The sequence below is a fragment of the Chionomys nivalis genome, chromosome 3, assembly GCF_950005125.1.
Source record: "Chionomys nivalis chromosome 3, mChiNiv1.1, whole genome shotgun sequence".
Lineage (NCBI taxonomy): Eukaryota > Metazoa > Chordata > Mammalia > Rodentia > Cricetidae > Chionomys > Chionomys nivalis.
The window spans coordinates 74,764,140-74,776,999 of NC_080088.1; the positions used below are offsets into that span (position 1 = coordinate 74,764,140).

The following is a 12,860-nucleotide window of genomic DNA, read 5'->3' on the forward strand; positions in this document are numbered from 1 at the left end:
AGGTCTAGGAAGGTGAGCATCCAAACTGGCTAGGCTCCCACAAAGCCAGAACATGAAGTAGTATCAAAACCCAGTGCCATTGTCCTTGGCTTCTCATGAGCCCTCATTGTCCGCCATGTTCAGAGAGTCCGGTTTTATCCCATTCTTTTTCAGTCACAATCCAGCTGGTCTTGGTGAGCTACCAATAAATCAGCTCCACTGTCTCAGTGGGTGGGTGCGCCCCTCACGGTCCTAACTTCCTTGCTCATGTTCTCCCTCCTTCTGCTCCTCATTGGGACCTTGGGAGCTCGTTCCGGTGGTCCAGTGTGGGACTCTGTCTCTATCTCCATCCATCGCCAGATGAAGGTTCTATGGTGATATGCAAGATATTCATCAGTATGGCCATAAGATAGGGCCATTTCAGGTTCCCTATCCTCAGCTGCCCAAGGAACTAACTGGGGACATCGCCCTGGGCACCTGGGAGCCCCTCTAGGTTCAAGTCTCTTGCCAACCCTAAGACGGCTCCCTTAAGATATGTGCTTCCCTGCTCCCCTATCCACCCTTCCTTTATCCCAGTCATCTCGTTTCCCCAAGTTCCCCCCATCCTCCCCTTCTCACTTTTCTCTCCCCATCTCCCCCTACCCTCATCCCACCCCTCCCCCAAGATCCCAATTTTTTGCCCGGCAATCTTGTCTACTTCCCATATCCAGGAGGATAACTATATGTTTTTCTTTGGGTTCACCTTCTCATTTAGCTTCTTTAGGATCACAAATTATAGACTCAATGACCTTTACTTATGGCTAGAAACCAATTATGAGTGAATACATTCCATGTTCATCTTTTTGGGTCTGGGTTACCTCACTCAAGATAGTGTTTTCTATTTCCATCCATTTGCATGCAAAATTCGAGAAGTCATTGTTTTTTACTGCTGAGTAGTACTCTAATATGTATATATATTCCACACTTTCTTCACCCATTCTTCCATTGAAGGACATCTAGGCTGCTTCCAGGTTCTGGCTATTACAAATAATGCTGCTATGAACATAGTTGAATAAATGGTTCTGTAATATGATAGGGCATCTCTTGGGTATATTCCCAAGAGTGGTATTGCTGGGTCCTGGGGTAGGTTGATCCCGAATTTCCTGAGAAACTGCCACACTGCTTTCCATAGTGGTTGCACAAGTTTGCATTCCCACCAGCAATGGATGAGTGTACCCCTTCCTCCACAACCTCTCCAGCAAAGGCTATCATTGGTGTTTTTCATTTTAGCCATTCTGACAGGTGTAAGGTGATATCTCAAAGTTGTTTTGATTTGCATTTCCCTGATCGCTAAGGAGGTTGAGCATGCCCTTAAGTGTCTTTTGGCCATTTGAACTTCTTCTGTTGAGAATTCTCTGTTCAAATCAGTGCCCCATTTTTTAATTGGGTTAATTAGCATTTTAAAGTCTAGTTTCTTGAGTTCTTTATATATTTTGGAGATCAGACCTTTGTCTGTTGCGGGGTTGGTGAAGATCTTCTCCCAGTCAGGGGGTTGCCTTTAAAAAACCCAGGATAGCCAAAACAATCTTATACAATAAAGGACCGTCTGGAGGCATTACCATCCCTGACTTCAAACTCTATTACAGAGCTACAGTAATGAAAACAGCGTGGTATTGGCATAAAAACAGAGAAGTCGACCAATGGAATCGAATAGAAGACCTGGATTTTAACCCACAAACCTATGAACACCTCATTTTCGATAAAGGAGCTAAAAGTATACAATGGAAGAAAGAAAGCATCTTCAACAAACGGTGCTGGCACAACTGGATGTCAACCTGTAGAAGAATGAAAATAGACCCATATCTATCACCATGCACAAAACTCAAGTCCAAATGGATCAAAGACCTCAATGTCAATCTGAACACACTGAACCTGATAGAAGAGAAAGTGGGAAGTACCCTACAACACATGGGCACAGGAGATTGCTTCCTATGTATAACCCCAGCAGCACAGACATTAAGGGCAACATTGAATAAATGGGACCTCCTGAAACTGAGAAGCTTCTGTAAAGCAAAGGACACTGTCACTAAGGCAAAAAGGCAACCTACTGACTACATCTGTCTTAAGGGTTTCTTTTTCCAGTCTTACCCATCATGGGAGCATGAATTTCATCATTCATATTTTGTCTTAGATTGAACGGAGGCAAAAGAAACTTACCCAGCTTTGACAGCCAGCCTCTGGTATAAGTTTAGGGAAGTGTGTGAAATTTACTTCCACTTTCTGCAGTGAGTTTAAAATCAGCTTGAAAACTATAGGTAAAAGAACACAAGCTCTGATAACCACAATATTGTTAAGAAGAGAAGTAAATGCTGACCATGATGGAACGCCTTTTTCATGTCCATAATCTCTTGATGTATTTTAGCCAAATCTAAGGCTTCATTAGAATCGTGACAAATTCCCTTATGTTGTGTATTAACTCTTTCCCATCCAAGAGCACCTTCATTATACACAGAAGATGTAACACAAAATCTTTCACCAGGCGGTGGTGACGCACGCCTTTAATCCCAGCACTTGGGAGGCAGAGGCAGGCGGATCTCTGTGAGTTCGAGACCAGCCTGGTCTACAAGAGCTAGTTCCAGGACAGGGTCCAAAACCACAGAGAAACCCTGTCTCAAAAAAACTAAATAAAAAAAAAAACTTTCATAATTATCATGATATTTCAACTGTACTCTGGTTTTTAGACTCTGAAGCTCATCTTCCAATGATTGTACCATATCATACAAAATATTTAAGTTATGTTTCATTTTCCCATCCTTATCTTTTTGTGTCTCCAATATCATAGAAACATGGTTAGATAATTTATTAACAAACCCTGCATTTGGAATAGACTGAGACAAAGCCAATGAAGCAACAGCAGTAGTAGTCACCGTAACAAGAACTGAAATCCTACTATAACTAATTCAGCAACACATTTCTTTCTACTTAAAGCTTTTTTGATTTCTTCAATTACTTGTAATCCTTTGTCATTAAAAACCACGGATCATTTGCATGCACAGGCAACATTACAAAAGAAGGTTGTTTTAACACTAATACATGGGTATGATCATCCACTTGAGAAATACAATTAGTCAAAATCCAATCAGAACATAATACATTAAACAGAAAACCATTCATAGAGAGTTTTAAGAATTTTGACACAAGCCAAGACAGTTCCTTTCAGGCGGCAAACAGGTTTTGAAGAAGTGGGTTGCCCCACCACTGTTCCCATGGCAGCAGCAAGTTTCCAAACACAAGCCTGTGAAAATTTCATACTGGAATAGCAAATTCTGGCAGATAGTCATGGGTCCCAAGATTCTGCTGTTGACAAAGGAAAAAAGTCACTATAATCAATTTGATTTCCAGACCAGTCAAGAATGTACTGTGATTTCCTTAGGATGACATAGTTTAACAGGATAATCCAATACATCATCTCCACAACAAACTTTTATTAGACTCTCACAACTCCTTCGTGCAAGGAGAAAATCATGGGGGGGAGGGGCGGGAATTGAAGGATCAATTTACCCAGTTACCTTGAAGAAGTAATAACTTGGTATAATACATACATGTTTATCATGTCCCATTATTAGTTTTGGGGACACTCCAAGACATCCCTCCAAAGCAATATTCTTTGCAAAACTTACAGGAATTCCTTTCCCATACCCAACATGAGAAAATTTTCGAGCAATCAGGAACCCTTGTGTGGCAGATCGATCTAAAAAAAATGTGCATTATTGACTGTGACCACAATTTCTTTTCCTTCCCAAACTGCAGGCTGTAAACATAGGCCCAATGGGTCTCCCTCTGGCTTTTCTGGATTGTCACCAGCAACATGAAGATCAGCGTATCTCTGTTCCGCACACTGCATGAAGGAGCTTCGTTTTCACCATCGGCTGGATTGGTCCACGTTAGCTTTCAGCAAGTTCAGTGTTCATAGTTATCTGAAGTAAGTTGTCAGCATCAGATGCTGGGATGGATTCGTCAGCCAGGTGGAAACCTGTTGAGACAGATACAAACTAAGAACAGAGTTAAAATTGAAGAAGAGAAAGAATCCCAAGACTAGGAAAGAGAAAACAAATACTACAACCCTTTTGACTTGTGAGAAGTAGATCCAAGTTTTATAATTCTCTCAATTTTCTGAAGTTTGTATGAATTTTATTATTTATAAAATAATAAAAGTTTTAAATATGTAAGCATTATCAATCTGCACTGACATCTATATTGTAGAAAGGGCAGGGTAACAGCTATGTGTAAAATAGCAGGAATAGACTCAACTCCTTGAACCCTAGGAAAAGCTATAGATTTGGATTAAACAGCATATAAGCCTATATACAGAAGACAACCAAACAAAATTTAAAAACTTGAGCTTGGGACCCAAATAGTAAGCAGCCATTCCTCTTTTAGCTTGTCAGAACTCTATGAATGTTAAACTCTAAACTTTCTGAAATCCTAACATAATAATATTATGGAAGGTGAAAGAAATCCTATAATATTTCTATATACCTATTAAACCATTTTTATCCTTATAAATTGTATCTATATTTTTCAGAATATCTTCTCAGACCCATGTAATCCAAGCTTTTATGCCTTTAGATCTTTATAACCTCTACTGATGTCTTCAGGCCTTTATATTTTTAGACCCTCAGAATTTATATATACTCATAAGCATTTGTCCTATTTATAACCATTATAGGAGCAGTTAGACTGCAGTTTTCATTTACAGAACACAGATGTGGTTTTGACAGTTTTTTTTTACTTTGACAGTTTTTAATAAACATGTTTGAACTTCTCTGTGAAAGTCTGAATAACTAAGAGCTGTAGCCTTGTTGTTTCATAGGAGGCCAATCATACAGAACCCTGCAATCCTGAGGGTTGCAAATCATTAATTATTAACTTGTATTTAGGTCCTCGGTCCTACTTTCACCTTTAAAGAGTATAACCCTATTTATAACATAAATATTCTGAAGTGAAAAATTTCCAGCATCTTTAATGGAGAAACCAACCAGAATTAACACAACATGGTCAAATCTCATACATATTTTATAGTTTTCCTTTAAGCTCAGCATTACTTATATCGCCTCTAGACTTTTACAACTTTATATGTATCCTCAAGGAGCTGATCCAATAAAAAGCACAGGGAGCTAGAGGCAGAGACTGCCTGCCTCCTCTCCTCTAGGATATCAAAGGTCAACAGACAAAAATAAAATAAAATAAAATAAATAATGACATGGTGTGGAAAGTCCTTCTGTATATGTATTGCTTTTATTGGTTAATAAAAAAAGCTACTTTCGGCCAATGGCTTAACAGAATATAGCCAGGCTGAAAGAGATATATAAAGAGAAATAAGGCAGATTAGTGAGACACCATGTAGCCACCAGAGGAGAAAGACACAAGCCACCAACCTTGCCAGTAGGCCAAGAGCCTCGTGGCAAAATATAAAATAATAGAAATGGATTAATTTAAGATGTAAGAGCAGAGCTAGCTAGAAGTACACTTAAGCTATTGGCCAAACAGTCTTGCAATTAATATAGTTTCAGTGTGATTATTTAGGGAGTCTGGGTGGTGAGGAAACAAACAAGCAGCCTCCCCCCACAATTTACCACTCGTTCCTGGCTGCCCGCATGCAAATAATCACATAGAAAATGTATTAATTAAATCACTGCCTGGCCTATTAGCTCTAGTTTCTTATTGGCTAGTTCTTACATATTAAATTAACCCATTTCTATTTAATCTGTGTATCACCATGTGGCTGTGGCTTACCAGCAAGGTTCCAGCATGTCTGTCTCCTCCAACACCTTCATGGCTTCTCACCGGCTCTGCCTTCTTTCTTTATATCTATATCTCTTCCAGCCTAGCTAAATTCTGTTAAGCCATTGACCAAAAGCAGCTTCTTTATTAACTAAAAAAAGCAATATATATACAGAAGGACTTCCTATGCCAATGACAGATGACCAGGTACTGGTACCACTTAAGTTTTTCAGAGATGTGAACACATAAAACAGAACAGCAACATAGTAACAGACAAAACACAGACTAAGACAAAGGGCGCTCATTCATTTACACCTTTTAAATCTCTAGACTCATGGCCCCTTCTGCAGGGAACCAGGGGCATACATCCTTTACACATTTCAAAAACTAAAGCAATTTCTGTTGCCCGTCCTTAGTACCCCTAACCTTTAAAATATCTATAATTAAATGTACAAATTTTAAAAGTTTACACAGTTTTTGATGTCCTACGTTGGCACCACTGACTTTTAAAATATCTTTAATTTAATGTATAAATGTTTACTATTTCCTTGGCCCATAATAACATTTAAACTCAAGTTACTTTTTATTAATTTTTAGACTGTGCAACTAACCTTTTTAGTATTTGCTCTGCTCATTTACTTACCTTTATATTTACAACACGTGGCTCCCAGATAAGCTCACAGCAGATCCACTTTAAAAGACTGTACTCTTTCAACCCACAGGGTCCATCATGAAAATCCCCCATGTCCAGCTCCACATTGAGTGCACATGTTGGAGCCTGTTCCAACAAAGTCACATAGGGCACCTGGAAGGGGACATGAGGTTGAGGAAATGGCAGATTGTAAGACATTGAGACAGAAAACAGGATAGACTGAAGGTGAATACCAACCAGTCCTGAGTTTATTTCAGAGCCTGCTTATATAAAGAAGCAGAACAAAGCACAGCACAGTCAGTCAGTATCTAACCACAAGACATTGGGTAAGCACTTTCAATTTCTGTCTCAATGTTTCTGAGGTCTGGCATCAGCAGAATTCTTTCTACTGGAGAGTGTGTTTTATTCTCATGGGAAAAATGCTCTTTCCCATGGGCTTAATCAGAACTGTCTCACAGCCCCCAAGGATGCAGGCAGAGCAGGCAAGCTTGAACTCAAATGACTTAAGTCAGAATTGACTCCAGATGGAAACTGAGTCACACGTGGGCTCCCACATTTAGGATAGAATATTTCAAGGTCTCTCACTCTCTGCACATTTTCTAGTGTGGATCTCTATATTTGTTCTCATCTTCTACAGAAGGAAGCTTCTCTGATGATGGCTGAGTGAGACATGGGTCTATGGTTATAGCAGAATGTCATTAGAAGCCATTTTATTGCAACATTCCTTAGATAAAAATAGCATTCGGTTTTCCCCTAGGTCCATGGCCTTTTTAGTCTCAGGTTATTGGCACCCTAGCAGTGTCAGGGATGTTTTTCATCTCACGGAGGGGGCCTTAAATAAAATCAGATAGTGGTTGGTTACTCCCAAAACATTTGTACCACCAGTGTATCATGCCGGCAGGTCATCATTGTAGATCAAAGGTTTTGCATCAGAGTTGGTGTTTACCTTTCTCTTCTTGTAGTATGCCGAGTACCTACCAGTACCACGAACACTAGTAAAAATGGATGCTCTAGTTAGCTACCAACTCAACTTCCCCATATTCAATGAGATATATAGGTGTTTTCTTCAGCAATAGAACCTTACCATCAATTTGTGGAGAGCAACCAATAGCTCTTGCAATAACCTGGGTTGTGTGGCAGTTTCGATGTGGTCCCATTGGCCAACAACTTAATTATTCTTAATCCATTCCTGGCACTGGAGGTTTCACTTGGTGGCAAGAGACATCTAGTTGGGGCTTTGTCTTCTCCATTACTTGGTAATTCCATTTAAATTTCTTTACTGTGTGTATATATTTAATAAATTTCTATTATAGTAGATTCCCATATGACTCCTCAAATATTCTTTTTTTTAAAGATTTATTTATTATGTAATATTATATTCTGCCTCCATGTATGCCCACATGCCAGAGAAGGGTACCAGACCTCATTACAGATGGTTGTGGTTGCTGGGAATTGAACTCAGGACCTCTGGAAGAGCAGCCAGTGCTCTTAACCACTGAGCCATCTCTCCAGCCCTCAAATATTCTTTAGTGTTAGCTATCCTTCCCAATATTCCTTCTCTTACCATCCCATCTGCATTTAATTTTTTAAACAGTGTCTCATACTCTAGCCTGGCCTGAAACTTCCTATGTAGCTAAAGATGTCCTTGAACCTCTGATTCTGCCTCCACCTCCTGAATACTGGGAGGACAGATTGGGCCACCACACTTGGTTTAAATGGCCCTGGGGGTTGAATTCAGGGCTTTGTGCATCCTATCCAAACACTACTACCAAGTGAGTTATATTCCAGTCTGCAGTTTTTTAGAAAGGATCTCATTTGTGTAGCCCGGACTGTCCTGAAACCTGTGGCAATCCCTCAACCTCAGCCTCTTAGGTGCTAAAATTACAGGTGTGAATGGCTAGGTCCAACTTTCAATTTTCTTTTTGAGGCAATGAAAATGCTCCAACAATGACTGATTATGTATGTACATAGGCATGATGGCACTAAAGACCATCAAATTACCCGCTTCAAACTACATATCTTAAATATAATCTCAGTTTTATTTTCATTTTTCAGAAGAAAAAAAAAACAAGAAACAGCCATGCAGGTAGCAGCACACACCTTTAATTCTAGCACTTAGGAGGCAGAGACAGGCAGATCTCTTGTGAGTTTAAGGTCAGCCTTGAACTAAAGAGCAAGTTCCAGGACAGTCAAGGCTACACAGAGAAACCCTGTCTCTAAAAACAAAAGAAAGAAGATTTATTTTCATTTTTAAATTTTGTGTATACATGTGGGTGTAGGCTTATGCCCACGGCGGGGGTGTGCCTGTGTAAGCCAGAAGAGGGCATTAGTTCCCCTGGAACTGGAGTAACCAGTGGTTGTGAGCCGTCCAACATGGATGTTGGAAACTGAACTTGGGTCCTCTGCAAGAGCAACAAGTGTTCCTAGCCACCAAGCCATCTCTCCAGTCCCATATGTACTTCTTAAAAGGTACCATAAGAAATGGTTGTGATAGTTATGCTGCCTTGACAACAAAACAATGAACCGGAAATCTCAAACTTGGCCCAGTGATCTTCCCATGTGGGAGCTTCCATCATGCATGTACTGGGCAGCATTAAGCTGAATGAATGCTCAAGGGATCCCTGAACTTTCCTGTTCTCCATGGAGCTCTTTTATCTCTGGTATCCTGTTCCATTAACCAGCTGCCTGTTCTCTCCACTTTACTTCCTCAATTCAGGTAGCCCTGTGTTCCACACTTCCTTACTCTCTCCATGGAAGCTCGGCACTTTGGGGCTCAGCATTTTCCATCTTTTGTGTATGTGATGCTTAAAATCAAACTCAGGGCCTTGCACTATCAGCCGAACACTCCAGTCACCATCCTTTTCTCATACCCAGTGTCTTGAAACCATTGGCTCATGAATTTTGACTGGCTCATTGCTTGTCTCAGGCAGGAGAGTAAATTTGGTCTGTGTTATTCCATCTTGACTGAGAACAGCAGTCCCTGGCCTCCACCTACTGCAAACAGTGGTGGTTAAAATAGACTTGCTAGACTTCGGCAAGGTACCTGCCAGCAAGCCTGGTGCCCTGTGTTCAATCCCCAGAGCTCACACAGTGGAAAGAACACCCAAAGTTGTCTTCTGACCTCCAGAAGCACCGTGGCGTACACATCCACAAGCATTTGAGTAAATGTTGAGAGAGAAAGAGAAATAATTCAAAAGAGTGGTTTCTAGTTGCCAGGACTTTGCCCACATGACTGAGGTTTCTGATAATTCAGTATCCTCATGTTTGTATCTTTCATAACAAAGAGCTGAGGCACCAAGGGTCATAATGCCTGTCTGTCAGCCCGAAGCTAGCCTGAGGTGCTGGATGACCAGACAGCTGGTTTCCACACACCAAAGATGAACTTCGACATGGGGTACAGAGAGGGACCACATGACACGGGGAGATCCTTTCACGCTCCAACCTTGTCACTGCCACAAGAGGAGAAAGATGATGAGGGCAGATAGGACATGAGAAGAAAAGGACAAGGAAGGCAAATGGTTTGGTATCCAATGCATGTTCATTTATTTTACACTTAGAAAAGAAATTGCCCTCCCTTGTCCCACCCCCCAAAACACAAAGTGTCTCTTTTTACAAACATTTAAAAATTAAACCAAATGAAGATAGACAAGTTAATTTCAGTACAATTATTTTTCAGTGTAGCTGTCATAATTAGAGTTTAAATTTCCTACAAGTGACCAATGTCCAAGTAACTTATAGGGATATCCTGATCAACCAAAAGAAACTTCATATTCCAAGTTAGCAAATTCTAGTACAAAAATAGTCCATGTGTCAGAACAGCTTTGCTTTTACACAGGCTTCGGGTCCGTCTGCTGACTGCATAGCCCTCACGCTCCCAGGCTCTGCTCTCACAAACGGCTTCGTCCGAGCGGAAGCAGCACAGCATCTGCCTGGTCAGGAGCCAACGTCTACCTTGGGGCCGAGCTGGACACAGGCTCAGGAGACTGCCGCTGACCCCGGGCAGCAAGGCAGAGCCCCAGTACCAACCCCAGGTCCACAGCTGGGCCTGTATTGGAGGGACAAGCTGCCCCCTTTGGGGGTCATCCCAGACCTGGGACATAGATTATGTCCGCCCAGGAACTGGGCTTGTGCTGGTGCAGCACAATACACCTTCCGCCAAGTTCTCTCTTTCCACTACCGCCCTGACAGGTGGGGGCTAGCCCTGGCACGTGCCAGGAGCAAGAGTATGGTCCTGCCCCTCATGAAGCTGGGGACAGCCAGGGCAGGCTACTTGTCTCTCAGGATGTCCAGCTGTTCCTGGCACTCAGTAAAGAGGCGCTGGAATCGAAGATTCTGCCCAATGACTGGCAGCAGTTCCTTCAGCAGCTCCCTCTTCCGCAGACCCTGTAGACACAAGAATAACAGCTGAGGGAAGTGTCAGGGGGTCCAGACATGGTACCTTTCCTGGATTGGCAGAGATTCCACACCTGATAAACCCAGAAAGCTGAAAGGTGGGATCAGATGAGTGTGTATGAGGAAGAGACATGGTGGCACAGGCAGCAGGAAAGACCAGGCTCTGTTCCCACCTGCCAGTTGTTGACAGTTCCCACTAAACTTTCACTTCCTGGGCAGAGGTCTTGAAATTTAACCTTGTAGGGTGGGGTGGGTGGCATACCAGGATTGAGGGCTTCTAGGCTGCCCCTCAGACAGATGTTCCCCTACTCCAGGTACTGCAGGGCAACCCTGGGTTAATAATGCACTTAGGGACAGTGGTGGCTTCTGATATTCTTTCTGTATCTCTTCCCTTGGCTCCTGCTCGCCACGTGCAGTTGTCATCACTAAGTAGGCTCTCTGTTGCCCAGACTGAAGAGTAAATCTAAACAATAATATCAAACGGAAACCAGCCTGGCAGGAAGCATTTGCCAAGGACAGAGAAGACCCAGAATTTAGGCTGCCAGAAGAATGGGAGCTGCCAGAGGCCAGGTCAGATCAGCTGTCCCCAGCTGACAGGGCAGAGGGATGAAAGTGTGTGAGTAATGGCTGAGGGCAGGTGAAGGACACACCAGAGTATGTGGGGTCCCAGGTTCAACCACCAGCACATACATGTAAAAACAATCCCATATCATATTCTAGATTTTATGTTTGAAACAGGGTCCATGCAACCAAGCTAGCCTTACACTCTGAATGTTGCCAAGAACGACCTTAAACATCTTGTCACCTTGTCTCTGCCACTCATACACTGGGATTTATCACCACACCAGAGTTACATCCTCAACTCTATAATCTAGATTTCAAAGACACTCAAAATTCTACTTAAAATGTGAGTGTGTTCTATGATATTCTTATGATTAGGGATCTGGTTCAATAGAAAACCATTTGCCTTGAATGTACAAGAGTCCAGGTTCCGTCCACAGCAGCCTGTCCAGGAAAATAACACAGAACCATGGACACCACGAGCTAAAGATGGTAAGAGCCACTAGTTAACAGTGCTGGGGTAACAACTTGTTCATAACATGCTTCACTCGGAAAGAAACTCTTACCAAAGAACACGCCAGAAATACCAGGTTTGTGAAATGCCCTCTAACGAACACCCAAAGATCAGCATTTTCCAATCTTATACAAACTTAGAGGGAAAAAAAAAAAATGAAGAACCCTAACTTCATCTACTTTGTAAATAACCTAGGCTAGCCTTAAATCAAACACCAACAGATGTCACCATGAAACTGCATGCACAAATCCCTTATAAATAATTAACAATCTTTACTAATGAAACTATAACCAAGTTGAGTTTATCCAGAAAAGGGAAGTTAAATAATTTAAAAATGTATAATTTACTATGTTAAAAGATTTCAAAATTGTAGCAAAAACAGTAAGATACGTGAGGAAGGCATAGAACTGGAAAACAGAAAATGCTTCTTTAAAATGATTTGATTTCTTGTTCCATGTAGAAAACACAAAATCACAAAATACTGGCAGACAAGCAAAATAAAGATAACAGCTAAAGTCTGGCATGGTGATGTCTATAATCTCAGCATCTGGAAGGTGGGGGGCAGGAGAACTGCATGCTCTGGGCTCAAAGCTACACAGAGAGACGATTTCTTTAAAAAAAAAAAAAAAAAGAAGAGGAAGGGCAAGGTGAAAGGGAGGGAAGAGGGGAAGGGAGGGAGGGAAATGAGGAAAGCAAAGGAGGGGAGGAGGAGGAGAAGGAGGAAGCAGCAGCAACAGCAACCATCACTACCGCCACTGCCTCTGCCCAGTGTGGTGGTTCACACCTTTAACCCCAGGAAGTGGAAACAGGAGAAGGATTTCAATGAGCTAAAAGACAGTCTGAAATACATAATGAGATCCTGTCTCAAAAAAAAAAAAAAAAAATTAAGAAGTATATTTAATGATAATGACAAGATCTTTGGGATACTAAGAGAAAGCAAAATTTGTGAATCTTGAGTGTACAAGAGAAGAATTTCATGCCAAAGAACAGGAAATATTT

At 41.6% G+C, this 12,860-nt stretch overlaps 1 protein-coding gene across 3 annotated transcripts in view; it reads right to left on the bottom strand.

Annotated features, from left to right (window-relative positions):
* Window positions 1-3,663: 3,663 nt before the first annotated feature.
* LOC130871573 (protein HIRA) overlaps window positions 3,664-12,860 on the bottom strand; it is a 107,672-nt gene continuing 98,475 nt past the window's right edge. For 2 of the 3 annotated variants that reach the window (XM_057765044.1, XM_057765046.1), the window contains 2 exons: window positions 6,386-6,547; window positions 3,664-4,010 (listed from right to left, as the gene is read on the bottom strand). In XM_057765044.1, coding sequence (XP_057621027.1) covers window positions 3,903-4,010; window positions 6,386-6,547 — 270 coding nt within the window. In that variant the 3' untranslated portion in view covers window positions 3,664-3,902. Of the gene's footprint in view, window positions 4,011-6,385; window positions 6,548-9,981; window positions 10,778-12,860 lie in introns of those variants that run through there. The other variant, XM_057765045.1, reaches the window with a different exon arrangement.